At 41.9% G+C, this 16167-nt stretch overlaps 2 protein-coding genes across 5 annotated transcripts in view; both read right to left on the bottom strand.

Annotated features, from left to right (window-relative positions):
* The window catches only part of DEPDC1B (DEP domain containing 1B), a 40253-nt gene extending 29376 nt beyond the window's left edge, over positions 1 to 10877 (bottom strand). The window contains exons 1-4 of one of the 2 annotated variants that reach the window (XR_005931640.1): positions 10758 to 10854; positions 9874 to 10139; positions 4663 to 4798; positions 2271 to 2398 (exon numbers count right to left, since the gene is read on the bottom strand). Coding sequence is in view for 1 of the 2 variants with exons in the window: in XM_030005639.2 (XP_029861499.1) it covers positions 2271 to 2398; positions 4663 to 4798; positions 9874 to 10139; positions 10758 to 10805 (578 nt within the window). In the remaining variant the exon portion in view is untranslated. Of the gene's footprint in view, positions 1 to 2270; positions 2399 to 4662; positions 4799 to 9873; positions 10140 to 10757 lie in introns of both variants that reach the window. The other variant, XM_030005639.2, reaches the window with a different exon arrangement.
* Positions 10878 to 13011: 2134 nt separating this feature from the next.
* The window catches only part of ELOVL7 (ELOVL fatty acid elongase 7), a 33428-nt gene continuing 30272 nt past the window's right edge, over positions 13012 to 16167 (bottom strand). For 2 of the 3 annotated variants that reach the window (XM_030005529.2, XM_030005530.2), the window contains exon 8: positions 13014 to 14842. In XM_030005529.2, coding sequence (XP_029861389.1) covers positions 14639 to 14842 — 204 coding nt within the window. In that variant the 3' untranslated portion in view covers positions 13014 to 14638. Of the gene's footprint in view, positions 14843 to 16167 lie in introns of all 3 variants that reach the window. The other variant, XM_041121056.1, reaches the window with a different exon arrangement.

Raw genomic sequence — 16167 nt, 5'->3', positions numbered from 1 at the left:
ACGGCAGCCCAGTCACAGGACTCATCCCACCAGGTTTTGTTTATGCCAATGATGTCGTAGCTCTGGGACTGGGCCAAAGCTTCTAGCTCCTCGTGTTTACTCCTCATGCTGCACACATTATATAAAGATATTTCAAATGCACTCCAGTGTACTCAGCACATTGTGGAGCAGACTGAAGGACCTCGCTAGCACACCATCCCTCAAACATTGGTCTGTCTCCCCCAGGCTTATGTATAGCAAGCCTGGTTTTATCCCTTTCCCCCTTCAAATCTAGTTTAAAGTTCTTTCAATGAGCCCTGCTAACTCCTGTGCAAAGATCCTTTTCCCCCTTTGAGACAGGTGTGCCCCATCTGTCACCAGCAGGGCTGGTGTCTTGTAGACCAACTCATGATTAAAAAAAAAACAAAATTCTGCCAGTGACACCAGTTTCAGAGCCAGGTACTGCTTTGGTGGCTGTTCTTGTTTCTTCCCACGTGATTCTCTGCAACTGGAAAGATACAGGATAACACTACTTGTGCTCCTGATCCCTTTAACCAGTCATCCCAAGGCCCTGAAGTCTCTCTTGATTGCTCTTGGATTTCCTATTGCGAGTTCATTGCTGCCTACCTGAAAAAATCAATAATAGATAATAATCCAAGGGTCATACCAGGGTAGGAAGTTTTCTCTTCACATCTTTAACCTGGGCCCCAGAGAGGCAGCAGACTTCCCTAAGAATTGGGTCTGGTCTGCATATTTGGCCTTCTGTTGCCTTTAGAAGAGAGTCTCCTATGACAATGATGCATCTTTTTTTCTTTATGGAAGCGGTTTTGACGCAGGGTGTAAGCCAACTTAACCTTGGTGACACTTCAGACCTAGATGAACCCTCGTCCCTGTCATTGTTTGGTTCAACTTGTAGAGCCTCGTACCTGTTATGCAAGGGGACCTGGGAAGGTGGGGTAGTCACGGAGGAGACATGCTTCCTGTGCCAGACAGGAACTTGTCACCATTGCCTCCTATGCCTTAACTCACTGTGTTCAGCCAGGTGGAGAGAGGATAGGGAACCCTGCATGTCATATGAACTGTCTAGCTGACAGGTCTGTGCCAGGGAAGGTAGAGTGCGGATCCAGTAGTCTGTCTCTCTCTCACACTCCCTGATACTCCTCAACCCACTCACATCCACTAAGCAGAGGAGTTCCTCTACCTGGGCACACCTCCCACAGGTGTGCTCACTGCTGCCATCCGGTACTGACAGAGTAGGGCACACCCTGCAGCCTGGCACCTGGGTGGCATCATGTTCCCACTGGAGCTCTGTCTGGGAAGCTGCGTCAGTCGTAGCAGGTGCAGAGCTTAGAGGCCACGGCTTTCTACTGGGTGGATACCATTGCTCCCTAGTCGAGCTAGCAGAGCTACAGTTCCCTCCCTGTGCACCCATCCATTCAAACTGCTGTGCAAACTGCCCCACCGTGCCCTGTTTGCCCACCCTGTTCGCGGTGCTCCTGGTCGCCAGTACTCCCCAGGGGCTTCTCTCATAGCTGGGGGGGCTTTGGCCGTCCTTGCTCCTGCGGGCTCCCAGTGGGTCTCTTGGCTCCCCTGAGGTTTCCCCGGTTGAGGAAACACCCTGCACACTGTTAGATTGCTGTGCTGCAAATAGTGCCAGCACCAGAGCTGCTCGCCTCAGCATCAATTTTATTACATGGAGATGATGTGCTAGGTTTAGATGAAAGTAATCATTAGTAAGGCCTCAACTCTGCTGTAAAAATAGCTAAATTATATTTTTTTTCCTCCTGCATAAATAGTCTAAACCAATGCCTTTAACTTTGCATAGGATATTCCTCCTGGAAATAGTAAAGAACATCTGAATCTCAAAGCCTTCAGCACTCAATTAGCTACTCCACTTTTTATCTCATACAAAGTACTGTACTTGCCATTGAAAGGTTTCATGGTATCGTGCTTCTACAGTAGTGCTTCTATTTCATAGCAACAAGAAAAAAAGAGAAAAACTGAGGAAAAAAGTGATTAAACAAGACAAAGCCCACACAACAAAAGGACTTGTATAACACAACAGGAAAAAGTCAAAAGGTATTAAGGACAATAAAGTTTCTTTGCAAACTTTATTTGCTGAATTCATTAGACAAATAACAAGCGGTACAGTTAGTCTAGCCACTATGGCTTTGATGGCAGCGATGAAAAGTGAGTGGGTGTGATTACAGGCATTACCAGAGAAGACAGACAAGACTATTACCTACTACACAGTTTTACTTTAACAGCAAATGACTCACAAGTATACTCACTGTGACAAAGTCATGGATTTCCATATCTCTTCTATATTTGTTTGTGTTAGCTCTCTGCGGAACACAAGTTTGCATGCTGGTACTTCCCCTATAGCTATACTGTGTCGCTTGTACCACATCTCAGAGTTCTGAAATCAGAAAAAAAGACTCCTCATTAACTGGTTACTTTTCAAGTATTAAACATTATAATACATTTATAATACAGCATGCTCCCTATTACAAGTATTTTAAATATTCCTAACTCCCAATGAAGTCTCCAGGATGGAAGTGAGTGTTTAGGTTTCACAGACACGCAGTACCTTTTCTGAGTTACGTAACTTGTCCAAAGCTGAAAAATTATGTGTGTCAAAATAGCCATTAAAGTCAGGAGTCAACAGCCTCTAGTCCTGTGTTCAGATCCTCTCCAAGATTAAAATCAGTTCAGCTCACTTGTTTTCAACTGCCACTCCAAGATTAAACATCTGCTTATGGAAAAATTATTGGAGAATTATTAGATGAGATATCAAAGACTGATATTCATCCTTGTTCAGCCTTTACTGATCACAGCTAAACATTAAGTTCATCAGCAGGTTCTATACATGAAGAAAGTAAAAGCAAATAGCTACAGCTGAAGACACCCATCAGATCTAGTCCACCATTACAACAGAATAAAGCAGAGATTGCAAGAGACTACTATCCTTTACTCAACCTTCACATCCAAGCTCGATGCTTGAAGATTGTCATCAATGTGTCGATGGGTGGACATACAATACAATTCATGTCAGCAGTGTACTTTTCAAGGCAAACCTCCCAATCATTCCCAGTTCTTTGAATTACATCACAGAGCCACCCCAAAGCACATTAACAGTATTCCTTGTGATCACAACTAAATGATGAAATGCACTCCAGGAATGCACTTTAATTACTCCAAGCACTAATCGTCTGTCATTCTGTGACACTAGACTAGAGTAGTTTGAAACAAGTAGCACCCTCTGAAATTAGTGTCTGGTCTTCCACATCACTGTTTCACAACACAGATCCATGCCCATCAATCCACACACAGACAGTAAGTGCTCTGATTGATGCTGGAGCAATTTAAGGTGCCACCACTTTCAGCTACCTGTCTACTTCACCATTGCAGTGGAAGCTACACCTTTCTGTAAAAGAGCCTGCAGAAAGCAGCTTATTCCTTTGCCTCAGTTACTTCAACTTACTGTACACTGTACTAACCAAAACTACCAATGAAAGAGATTTTGAGCTATGCCAGACTGTTTGCTGTCATATCTGATTCAGATGTATATAGGCAGTGTTTTACTAACTCTTATCAGGCCAGGATGCTTGGATGGAAGTTTAGAGCAGACAGTTGGAGACTGTAACAAGTCAAAATTGCAGCAGATACTTGCTCAGTAACTAAAATACTCTATTCTCTTTACTTGTCTTTGGCATTATCTTTTCTTTTTTCCCTCTTAATCTTCTATTTACTATTGAAGTTCTAAGGACTATGTTTTTCCTCTTCAGAAGGCTGCTGTACATGAAAAGTGCACTTGATCTGCACATAAGTAATTGGATTACAAATACGGAATAACCATTCATTCAGGACCTCTAGATGTCCAGCAAAATGGTAGGAGCTACTTTTCCAGACTGTTGATCCCCAAGAAATCCAAGGCTAGTGTCCTGCACTGATGAGCATTAATAAAAAGGCCAAATTATCAAAGAAGTCCCAAGAGTTGACAAAATACAAGAACACTCACAGAGAAGATACACTGGAGGAAGGGTTTAGAATAACTCCAGAAGCCTAGGCTTTTAAGATGTCCAGGTGGCAAGAGTTGATACAATTTTATTTTACTAATAAAAGCAACAGTTTTTTCAACAACTTTACAAAGGCTGGATCAATCCAGGTAAGTATGTGGCAAGATTCTCCAAGCTCACAAAGGGTAACAATGAAACCAAGACCGCTTCTCCTTAGCCACAATATATTCCTTATGAAAAAGGAAATTGAATCACTGACATCCTCACAGCAGCTAGGAAGGCAGTAATATCGTATCTATTCTTCTACATGAAATGTCTGAATAAGAGTTACAGTGTAAGTGACAGTAAAGTAACTATTTTTGTTTTGTAGTATAGTAAATGCCCTACTGAATTTGAGCAAACTGGAATGCAAGCATACTGGCAAATACAGCCATGCTGAACTTAGGATGCTCAGGACTGAGCATCTGTAGCAGAAATAACACTCAAAGGCAACATCCAGCCAACAAATCATTAAGAACAACTTTACTTCACATAAGTTTAAAATAGAAGTATTTTGCATTTAATTTTGTAACCAAGTATTTTGTGCCATAACAAAGAGATCATTAGTTCAGTTTTGCTTTCCAAATATGCTTATGGCTGGGGAAATGAAAACTGGATATCTTACCATTGTGACTGATTTCACTGGGATGTGTTCTTGGGAAGTGCCAGCCTTCGGTTCATTCCAGTCTGGAAATTTAATTACTTCCTTTCCACGTGAAGGTTTCTTTGGATATGGCTTCAGCGGTGAAGAAGGAGGAAATCTACAATTAGAGAATATTTTTAATGCCTCTGAACTCCACCCTATTCCATAATCACCAGTGCAAAACTGTAGTAGGCCTTCACATGCAAAAATACAAAAAATGCCTTGGATGTTCACAGTGTGACTTAGTTGCCTGAAGACTGGTGTTGAGTGACACATAAAACATCCTAAAGTGTCTTGTTCAGCCTCCATCTGCTGCTCCAGAACAGTTCAGGTCCTTTGTACCTCCCATGACATAGCTGAGCCATGGGTGACTGTCTAATATCCCAGAGCATCTCAGGTAGCACCAGCTGCCTATGTATACGCAACTGACTCAGGTCTTCACCAGAAGATGTTGATTCTGCTGAAAAAGCTGTGGGTAGAGTTTCCCCATGCCAAGTGCACTGCTAGCATGCATCTCCTAAAGCAAAGCTACATAACTAAGTCACATGACTAATGCTTGGATTTAGTGTGCACGCAAGTGTCCACACGAAGTTTTGTCAACATTACCATGTACTTCTGTGTTTACATGTTTTCTGTGTGAACATCATATACTGCAGTTCTTTTCTGGATTCTTTTTCCAGCTGGTTGTGCAGGAAACTCATTCACTTTTTAAGGCATTTCAAGAAGTGCTTTGAAGAAATTAGCAGAAATAAACCCTAAGCTAGACCTTGCAAAAAACAGGGAAAACAAACTATCCCAGATCACAGTCAGCTCAGTCACATCTCCAGCTTGAGCAGTATGAAACTACTGCCAAACCTAGGTCAGAGCATGTACAAAGGAGTTAATGGCAGCACATCAGAAAGACAAATCAGTTTGATGGCAACTTGTCATCAGACTGGCCCACACCAGATCTTGTTTACCTGCACTCCTAGGTTTTAGATGCTGAGATTCCTCATGCTTCAAGAAATTGCTTCAGTCTCACTTACTCTTTTAATCAGAATGTAAAAGACAGTTATGTCTGTGACCATGCAACAAGAGCTTGTATACCGCTGGGTAGCATGCGTTTATATCCTACCAAAATGATTCTCATGCTCAAGAAATCCTCAAGATTTCTCTAAAATTTCACCCCATACTCTCAAGGCAATTCCAGCATTTAATTAGTTTTCAAATTTGTTTTGTATTAAAGTCTTGTTAGTCCAGTAGTGTTACACTGCATGGCTTAAACACATTGCAGTTTTGACCACACACACTGAGCCCATTTGGCATATTCCACAATGCTTTTCAACAGAATATCTGCAACACAGAGAGATATCACTTCCTTCGGACAAACCCTGAGGAGAAGTAATAAGCACCTCACACTAATCCTGCAAGACTTTTTAAAGTAACCCAGATTACATTGCAGATGTTCAGCTGTTGAATGTTCTGAACTACTTTTCAGCTATTCATTATTTCTTAGAGTTTATTGTTAAAAGACCTGCAGCCTTTTTTTCCTTTGCCTTACAGTATTCTCAACAGTTCCCTGTTTCCCCTCCAGTTCATCACAATTTTTAACTTTATGTCATTTGCTGCCCTGATTCTCAACGAACCAGTAAATGAATGAGTTCTTACAAGCAGAAAAAGGAGGGGCATTCCCCTTTTTCAGGTAGCATTACAGCAAGATTGAGATTGAGCCAAGTTTTTGGATTAACAACGAAAAGCCTCTGATTTTATGATGAACAGAATAATGTTACCTAAAGCTACCAACTGAGGAGGATTTCAAGGCTGACATCTCAAGATGAGCATGGTTCACAGCCAGCAGCACTAGTTTTAGTTTATACAAGGAAGAAATAGAGATACCTGTTTGTGTCCAGGGCAGCGGATAGACAACAGGGTCAATAATATTGGTATCAATGGCATAACAAGTACCATAGCTGAATTCCCAGAAATTTACTAGCAATGCAAGGGTACTAACACTTTTGCTTTTAATACAATTGCTTCGATTCCAAAAAATGTAAAGCCTGACAGTTTCCAAAACTGTAACTTCTCATTCATTATCGTAGACTATACTGAGCCAGTAAGTCCGGACACACAGGCAGTCTTTGCTATTTTTAGAAGCCATGCTACTTCTCACTTTCACATTTAATACTTGCCTAATACTCTCAGGCAAGTCAACATTTGGCAATGTCTCTTTTGCATGCTCTGTGGAGTGAAAAAGAGCAGACAACTACACTTACATGTGAAGTTAATGAATGACACAGCTGTGCATCACAGCATACAGTTACAGTAAATTAAGACAGGAATTCATAGGAAAAGGTATGAAGTATATCAAGGTTTCCAGAGTAAGCACTGTCAGTGGAATTAAAAGCGACTTGTACTGCTACCTGTATCAAAACGGTGAGAAACGTATTTACAACGTAATATTGGGAAAGTCCACCAGATGGAGCTGACAGGACACGAAATACCTGAATAAAGGCAGGCTGGAAAACCGATGTTCCGCTCCATGTACCGGATAAAAGCATGTTTTAATACTTAAAGCCCAAACACTAAAACCATGAGTAGCATACAGTTTATTTATGCACTAAGCCCCGTGGAAAAAGCTGGCTCCAATTCAAGATGCATGGAAAATATGCAGTTTTAGTAAAAAACCTGTTCAATTAGGAACCTAGTTTTTTGAATGAGAGGTGAGGACAGAAGATCATTAAGATAGCTACAACAGAAGAGCTCTCTTGTCTGATAGCAGATCATTAGGCAGAACTCATAGAAAGTGAAAAGCACAGAAATATTTCACCCAACCAATTTCCACAGCCTGCAGATCAGGAAAGACATGGCTGAAAATACAAAGGGGGAAAGAACAAAATAATTTGAATGTGTCACGATGACAATGCAAAACAAACAAACAAAAACCCCACCACCACACAAACACAACAAACCCAAACCAAAGAGATACAGCATACCAGTGGTTACCAAAACCCATGTTTAATCTTTTGACAGAGTGGCAATGCCCAGAAAGAAAGGAGACAAAGTACTTAACACCTATGGCACCAGTGAAAAAAAACTGCGGGTAGTGCTGTACTAAAAAGAATAGACAGAGCAAGACTGGACTAGGAACATACCAAACCAATAAGACACCTACCACCATATACTGTACCAACACCTAACTGTTCTTCTAACTGTTTAAACAAGTAAAAAGCCCACTCCACACCACTCTTTTACATTTAACCTTCTCCAAGGCGAAATCAAGACCTAAGATCCTCCGAATTCCGGTCTTCCATGCCTGTTTTCCAGTCTGAACTAGTCAATGACTAGGTAAACTATCACAGTATCTTGCCCTTCTACAGCAGCCATAAGCAGACAGCCAAAGAAGAATTCAAGAATGGGACAAGCATACTTCCTCAGCATCCTTTCCCAGCTTTCAGTCATGTTCAGCTCACAGGCTACAGAGACACATATTGTTTTGAGATAATTAGCAACAGACTTTCTTGGGTGAGCTTCTCAAAATATTTTCAGATACAAGTCCTTTGATACACTAAGTCCTCTGAATTTGAGTCCCAAATTCTAAAATTTAACATTTTCCTTGATTAATTGTTATATGGAATTTCCCTTTACACAGCTAACTTTGGAGAGAACATTCATTTTTTACTCGCCCCAAATTACTTAAAGTTTCTTCCATTAAAGCTGATTGAAATTGGTTTGAATGTTTATCTTTTTTGGCAGGGAAGCTGTAGCATTCAGTATCGTTTCCTTCAGAAGGCAGGCTAAAAAACAACTATTACTTTTACTGAAAGATATCATGCGGTATCATAAAGAACGAGTTGAATTGGTGCTAATTTGTTGCTGGAATTAAGCACAAACCTGATCCAATGTGACTGCAAATTAACTGAACTGCAGTGAAACAAGTTTAACATAAGCCACGGTTCTTTTATAAGAAAGTATCTTGACACAAGTTTGTTTATGACAAAGTAAAAGAATTACATCACATGTACCTCCTACTTTTAAAGTACTCCATATTAAAAAATAAAATTAGGAGAGTAATGAACAACTTCACTTACAGCATAGGTGTTCAGACTAGGCAGCAAAAAAGCTTAGGCACACTCTACAAACAAACCAGTTAAGATCATAGAGCAAAATGAAAAATTGACTTCATCCACATCAAGTGGAAATTCAGTATTACATACTTTTTCCCCAAAATAATATTAAGAAATCATTACCAAAAAATTAATACATAATCTTTATTTAAGTATATAATAATAGGTAGAGTAAGTAGAAACATATCATTATTGCTGACCTATTTTCTCTATTGCTCTGCGTGAAAAGAGTTCCCATTTCCTCAGAAGAAGACTGACCATGATATAAGTTACATATCCATACTTAAGGCAATGGTCATTTTTACATTACTTTTTCATTGAACAGGACACTACAAGATGGTACAAATTCAGAACCTGCAACTTCTGGACACCTAAACTTTAACTGAGGCCACAAGAGGTCAAAGAACCATTAATGCCAAGCTTTCATTACAAGGAAAATTCTTTTCCTCTGTGAACAAGCCACCAGCTGAGAGGGTAAACCAGCATAAGTAAGCAAACATCCTTGAGGATGAGAGAATAAAACTTCATCTCTCTTAAGACAATTTCAATCTACAACCCAAGGAGTATAGAAAAAGGTTACATCGTGAATGACTTAAACTCAGAAGGCCTTTCTCTTGTCTTAGAAGGAGTAGAAACAGGATCCGAAATAGTGAGGGGGTTGGGGGAGAGAGAGGACAACTGCAGTTGGATGCTCAATGGTATCCTCACTTCTATCCATGTCTTCCTGATATGCACTCTGCCAACACTGACAGACCTGATGTCTACGCACAGCAAACAGAACTCGCTACCTCGTAAAAGCTGCAAAAGCTTTTGTTAGTGTTCATAGAATGTAATCGAGTAAAAGTGCCCTTCAAAAATATTTTAAAAAACCAAACAAAAAAAACCCCAAAACCCTCAAAGCAAGCCAAATATTAAATCATGGCAGTTGCCTATCGCCAAAGAAAATAAAGTCTTTAAAAGGAAGGGGGGGAAGACACATAAACACCTTTTCAAAAGCATTCTACAAAAACATTCGTAAGACCAATGCACAAGAGTCATTACTCCCTGTTTCCAACACCCCAAATTTTTCAGTCACTGTATATAGGTTTACCTATATAAATGGCCATCATCTTGAAAGTCCTCTTTGCCCCATCTTCCTTTAATATCTTCAATAACGTGATTTTTCAGGAATTTTTTAAGCAGCTTAACCGTTTGATTGCGAGTCACTTCTGGGCCAAAGTTTTGATTAGAGCCAAGGAGCTCATGTAAACAGTCCACTGCCTCCGAGGCTTTGAAGCAACGCTCGTAGCTTTTGAAGTGACATCGATGCTTCCGTAAAGGCATCCCAGCACGAAAAAGTTCTATTATCTCGTTCCACTAGGGAAGAGGAACAAAGCAAACCGTTACGGGAGCTCTTTCCCTTGAAGCGTTTTAGTCGTACAAAGGGAGATCAGAATGCAGCCAGATCTTAATGCAGATCTACGTACTTTTTTGATTACTTGGCGTTTACGAGCACACCAAAACCTAAAACAATGATTTAAACAGTTGAGGTCTGAGAACGAACACCAGGTTTCGGAAGCTGAAAGATCTAGAGCCCCATACTGCCTACGGCTCTACAGATACGGCTTTCACCTCCCCCGGGCTTTTAACCTGACAAAAGGCTGGACTAACGCTCCGCTCCAGCCGCCCCGCACACGCTCAGCGTGGGGAGCACCAACACCCGGACGGCATTGGGGGCCGCCCCGCCGGCTCCCGACGGGGGACGGGCTGCCGGGGACGGGCCCAGGGACCGCCCGGGACGGCGGCGCTCGGCCGTCAGGCCGCAGAGACCCGGACAGCGGGGCAGGCCTGGGCGGCCAAGCCGCCTCAAGGCAGCCGGCCGGTACCCCGGAGAGCCGCCGTCGGGCACGGAGGCCCCACCCGGAGTAGGTAAGGCTACGGAAGGGGCAAAGGCGGGGTCGGGGCACCCCAGCCCGGGGGAGGGGGGGCACTCACCAGCCGGGTGGCGCGGTAGGGCCCGGGCCCGACGAGCCTCGGCTCCATGGACGCGGCCGGCCCTCGCCGTCTCCACGGAAACCGGCAGCCGCACGCGCCGCGCCGCGCCGCGCCCGCCGACCGTTTGAATCTGAGCCCGAGAGGCGCCGCCTTCACCTATTGGGCGGCGGCGGCCGCACGTGACGGGCCCGCGCCGCCCTTGATTGGCGGGGGGGTGGGGCCGCCGCCGCCGCGCCCCGCCGCCAGCCCTCCCCCTGGCCGGCCACGGCGGGGCCCGCCTCCCCCCGGGCTCTCCCCCTTGCCCTTCCGCGGGCTCGGGTGCCGCTGGCCCGGCGGCCGTGCCGCTGACAGACCTCCGCGCGAGCCCACGCTCCTGGGCCGGAGGGCGGGCCGCGGGACGACGGGCGGCAGGGAGGAACGCCGCGGGCCGCGACTGGGCCCGGGAGGCGTACCGGCGGGGAGAGCGGACTCCGCCCGGGCAGGCAGAGCGAGAAGGTCTCGACTCCGCCGGCGCGTTTTGGCTTCCCGGAAGACACCTGACGTGATTTTTAAAAGCGAACATTCACTACGTGCTGTTGTTCGTACTTCCTCAGTCAGTAAGCGGCTCAGGTTTGAAGAACCGTCAAACCACATCCGTGAAATATTGATGAAGAGAATACAACCTTTTCATTAATTTACCAACCCACCCACCCCCCCCCCCCCAAAAGAAAACCCCAAACCCCCACAACAAACCCAACCAGAACAACAAGAAAAAAACCAAACCCACTCCAGTTTTCAGGACTCGGTTTCTTAGGAGAGCAGTAGCTAGTAATACTAGTGCTTCTCCTCCACCAAATCTAAGGAACACAAAATTTCAGCGCCATTCCCCTCATTAACAGTAAGCATTCACTGTAACCTTAATGATTTTGCTGACTTGCGCTCCCCTCTTTCTAGCATAACTCAAATGTCTAATGCACTTCAGCATGCAAGATGCACAATTTTTAGGCAGGAAAAAAATGCAGCTGTCCAGATCAAGATGGTGTGATTCTCACAGCCTGCAACATCGTGTGTACGAGGATGGGGTTTAATAACATTTTGTACTAGTGTTATTAGCATAGTTACGCTATATGCAACCTCTTAGGATAGATTCACACAACTCACTGAAAAAATGCATTCTCTTTCTCCAAATGCTTCGTAACTTGCAGAAAACTAAACCCGCGTGCAAGAAATTATGTAGTAGGAATCTGAAATGGCACTTGCTGACAGCCCACTGAATGATCAGCATCTCCAGTTTCTGCTCCTGCTTATTAATTCTTAATCTCAAACAACTGACTCCAGAGGCAGTTGGCTACTGTACAACTGCTGGACTTGGAAGTTTTTCCTGGCTCCTTTCTGTTCAGCACCTGCCCATGCGCAGAGCTGCTTAGTTTTGACCATGTATACTCTCAGCTCCTACTTAAAAGCCCAAGGGAGCTCGAAGAATCAGTTGCAGATCTACATCCCAAACCAACAAACAAGTATCTGACCCCTCACACACAGCTGCAGGATGCATTCCTTCATGCATGTTTATGGGGCGGAGGGGGGATAATTGCAAAATGGGAGACCAGAATGACAACTTCCCCTACCAGCATAGGAGTCATCTGCAAGACTGGTGAGTAATGCCTACTTTCCTCCAGAAGAAGCTGAGGGTAGCATCATCCAGCTTAAGTCACAGACTAGCTATGACAGCCTTTCGCCAAAAGGCCTGCTTTTCTCAAACATGTTTGAACGCATAGGCTCAAGAAAGCCTAAATTAACCAAATTGTCCCACTTTCTTCATCAGTACTTAGCTAATAAATTATTATATAAAAAATAGGCACCATTCAAGCTTTAAAAATAGATCAGAGGCAAATCTTTTCCAGCTGTTTGAAACAACAGCAATAGGTCTCTGTCCTTAGGAGATGACCGCCTACTCTGGAAGCCAAGGACATACACAGAAGCTGGAGGATGGCAGGATTTGAAACTTAAGAGTCAGTGATTGCATTTCCCACTCAAAATGTGTGTGGACCTGATCAGCACCCTGGCTGTCTTGGATTCTGTGTTAAAGCACCTCTCCACATGCACTGCCAGGGAGCCAAAACCCAGCACTGAGGATTCTAGGATGAACCATTTAAAATTCAGGGGTTGCAATATGCATCTCAAGCCATCCAAATCCTTTCTGGGATCCAACTTCAACCTGCCATCACAGTTGATAGCTACAGGGATTAAATAGTGGAAAGATAAAATATTTTTTTTATTTGTTTTATAAAGAAGACTTGTATGTAATCTCATAAAAAATAATTTGCAACTCATGTCCAAGATAAATTCTTTTAGCATTAACAATGCACCATAAATGTCAGTATTCCCATAAAAGTATTCAGGTAACAAAACTTACTTTCTTGGAATGGTACAACAGGGAGGCAATTAAAACCTGCCCCAAAGTTTGGCGTATTTGAAAATCCCACAGATCAGATCAAGCACAAAGCAAGTATCACGAGCTTCTTTTCTGTTAGTAGTAAACATAACAGAGAACAGTACTTTTAAAGGTAACGTTAATTGAAACACCTTTAACTCCTCATTTACAGGTCTGTTGCATGCACCAATTCCTTAATAAGCTCATACAGTACAAATGCAGCTTGCATACAAATAGCTAGGTCCTTCGATTTCTATACATGTGTGACCCTAACAACTGCCTAACCATGGAAAACAACATAGTGGTTAATTCTACGTGGACTGGAGTCATGCCCAGTCACCACTGCCTGCCCCACGCTCAGCAGCTCAGAGAACAGCACATATCTTTTTGCCTAGTTCTAGACAAGGTAACTGGTGCTGTTAATGGAGAAACTTTAACCTTAAATTGTTAAAGAGAAACAAAAACAATCATGAAAAAAAAAAACCAAGCGAAAAACTTTCTAGGCATGTATTTCAATAGATAATGAAAATGGAAGAAAATAGAGCACAGTACCATCGTGCTAGGTGACATTTCGGCTTCAATCAAAAAATATTTTTTTAAAACTTATTTGAGGACTAAGATTTTGACTATTGAATTACAAGATTTTTTTCCCCCCCCTCCTAAACAGCCTAGGCTACCAATATCAAAATATATCCATGGATACATTGAATAATAAGTATATTAGGCTACTTTGGTGAACAAATCAGTAAGATGTTTTGATCATTACACTACAAGACAGTTTGGATAAACCTCAAATTAGTAGGTTTCCAACACTCAGAATAACGTTCAAGTGAGTAGAACATGAAATGAATTAAGTTATCTTAGTAAAAGATAGCATATCCAAAAATCTGTGATCTTCAAATGAAACACCATACCTTGACAGATTAACATCCATTCCTTTCTTTAAAGTAATATAGTTTGTAAACACATGTAACAATGTTTATGTATTAACTATATTAGTAATAAGCTTCAGATTCTATAAACAGTACTTATTGAAGATTCATTCTTTTAATAAAATACCGCTGACAGTCTCAGCAATTTATAACATTTAAAGTGAAGTAATTTTTTCCCCCTCAGTGTTCAAAGTACTCAGTACTTGTCATACACATTTTAATTTTCCCAGTGAATATCTTTATTTTCATGCACCTTCTAGATAAGAGATCACCTATCCATTGATTTCTTACAGGATAGACATGAACAAGTTGTTGAAAAAATGCCTTTTTTTCTTTTAATCAGAGATCCATGCTGCTCCCCCCGCCCCCCAAATTCTGAATCCCAAATAACTTACGGTAAAAATACAAATTCTGTTTTGGAAGAAAACATATAAAATATACACCGTGTAGTGTGTGCACCTAAATATCTTGATTGTCAAGTAGTGCAAGTTTCCACTTTGACATACACACTTTTTTGGTTTTAGAGACAAGAGTTTGTTTCACTGATCTTTGCTGATCCCATTTCTTGCCATCTTTGGTAGTCTTTGTCCCTTTGTGTAAGCGTGGTACCAGAAGTGGAGGAACAAGACTAAAAACATAGAGCCGTACAGCCAAATAATAAACATGAAAATTGGGTACTGGTACGGACAATCATCCATGATGTAGATTTGTCCTATATGGGCTGTAATCATCATAAACTGGACCTGGAGGAAAAAGGTGAAGAAAAGAAATACTTTTAAAATAAATGACAAACTTACTACAGAAGTTTAAAAAGATTCAGCATAACTTGCATACAAGCAACAGAAAGCGGGGGGGGGGGGGGGCGGGGCCTTTTTCAAGTGACATAGATGCACCTTTAGACCCCCTCTCCCAAAACGTTGCTCCACTGAAAAACACTTTCAAAGAGTAAAGAAAGAGAAGTCCTGGGACAAACTGAATTACAAGCAGCACTGGGAAACCCATACTAGGAGAACGGGAGTCTGCCCTGGACAGTTCAGAGAAGAAAGGAGGCAGACAGTGTTTGACTAGTGACAAGTGGGAGACTCATTTAGAAAAATTAGCCAGAAAAACACAAAAAGGCAACCATTATAGGATTGGTGAACATGAATTCCCACCTTCCCACAACACTAGCATGTAACACAAACATCTGTAGGTCCCAAAAACCAATTTAATGGAGAATTCAAATAAATAAATAAATACATAAATTTCCATGTGAACTCCAAGTTAATAATCCACTGGTAGTGCCTCCAAGACAAAAAGACTTTCAGTTAGTTATATATATTTATATATATATTTATATATGTATATTTATTTTTATATATATATATATATAAAAGCTAAATTGTTCAGTTACATACAGTCACATGAACTATTCTATTAACACCAGACCTGGTGGAAGCAGACAGCCATGGCTGTTTCTCCCTGCTCCTTTCCCTCCTCCATCAGCATCCTTGCTCAGGCCAAACTAATTGTTTAGCCAGAAGCTGAATTTCAAAAATTCAGCTATTAAAAAAGCTGGGCATGAAAAACCACCCAGAGCAATAACCTTTTGAAAGTGATCTAAGGCTAATAGAACATTTAATGTAATTACTGCAAGAGTGTTTTTTAATGCTCTGAGAGAGGGGTAAATTCTCTAAACATATGAAACTCAAAACTATACTCTAAACATTCTCTAAACTGTGAAAGAACAGACATGAAGTCCTAAAGAAATACTTCTTTTTCCCTTTCCTTACTACTACTCACATGTGTATTCTGTACATTAATTATGTTTTCTTGGTGTAAACTTACATTCTAATCTTTTTTATACAGGCAATGAGTTTTGCAAATGTATTTACCAAGTACTGCATAACTGAAAAGCTCATGTGTCTAGTTCTGTGATTACTGTGAACACTGAAGTCAGCAGATTTAAGTATATAACTGAGGGCAGCTCACAACTTTTGTTTTACTCAATTAAAACATGACTAAACCTTGTACCAACTGTCAGCTACACACATGAACGTAAACTAAAAGTACAAACATATTGCATTAA

The sequence above is a fragment of the Aquila chrysaetos genome, chromosome Z (genome assembly GCF_900496995.4).
Source record: "Aquila chrysaetos chrysaetos chromosome Z, bAquChr1.4, whole genome shotgun sequence".
Taxonomy (NCBI): Eukaryota; Metazoa; Chordata; class Aves; order Accipitriformes; family Accipitridae; genus Aquila; species Aquila chrysaetos.
The sequence above is the reverse complement of the archived record's forward strand: the minus strand, read 5'-3'. Positions and strand labels throughout refer to the sequence as shown.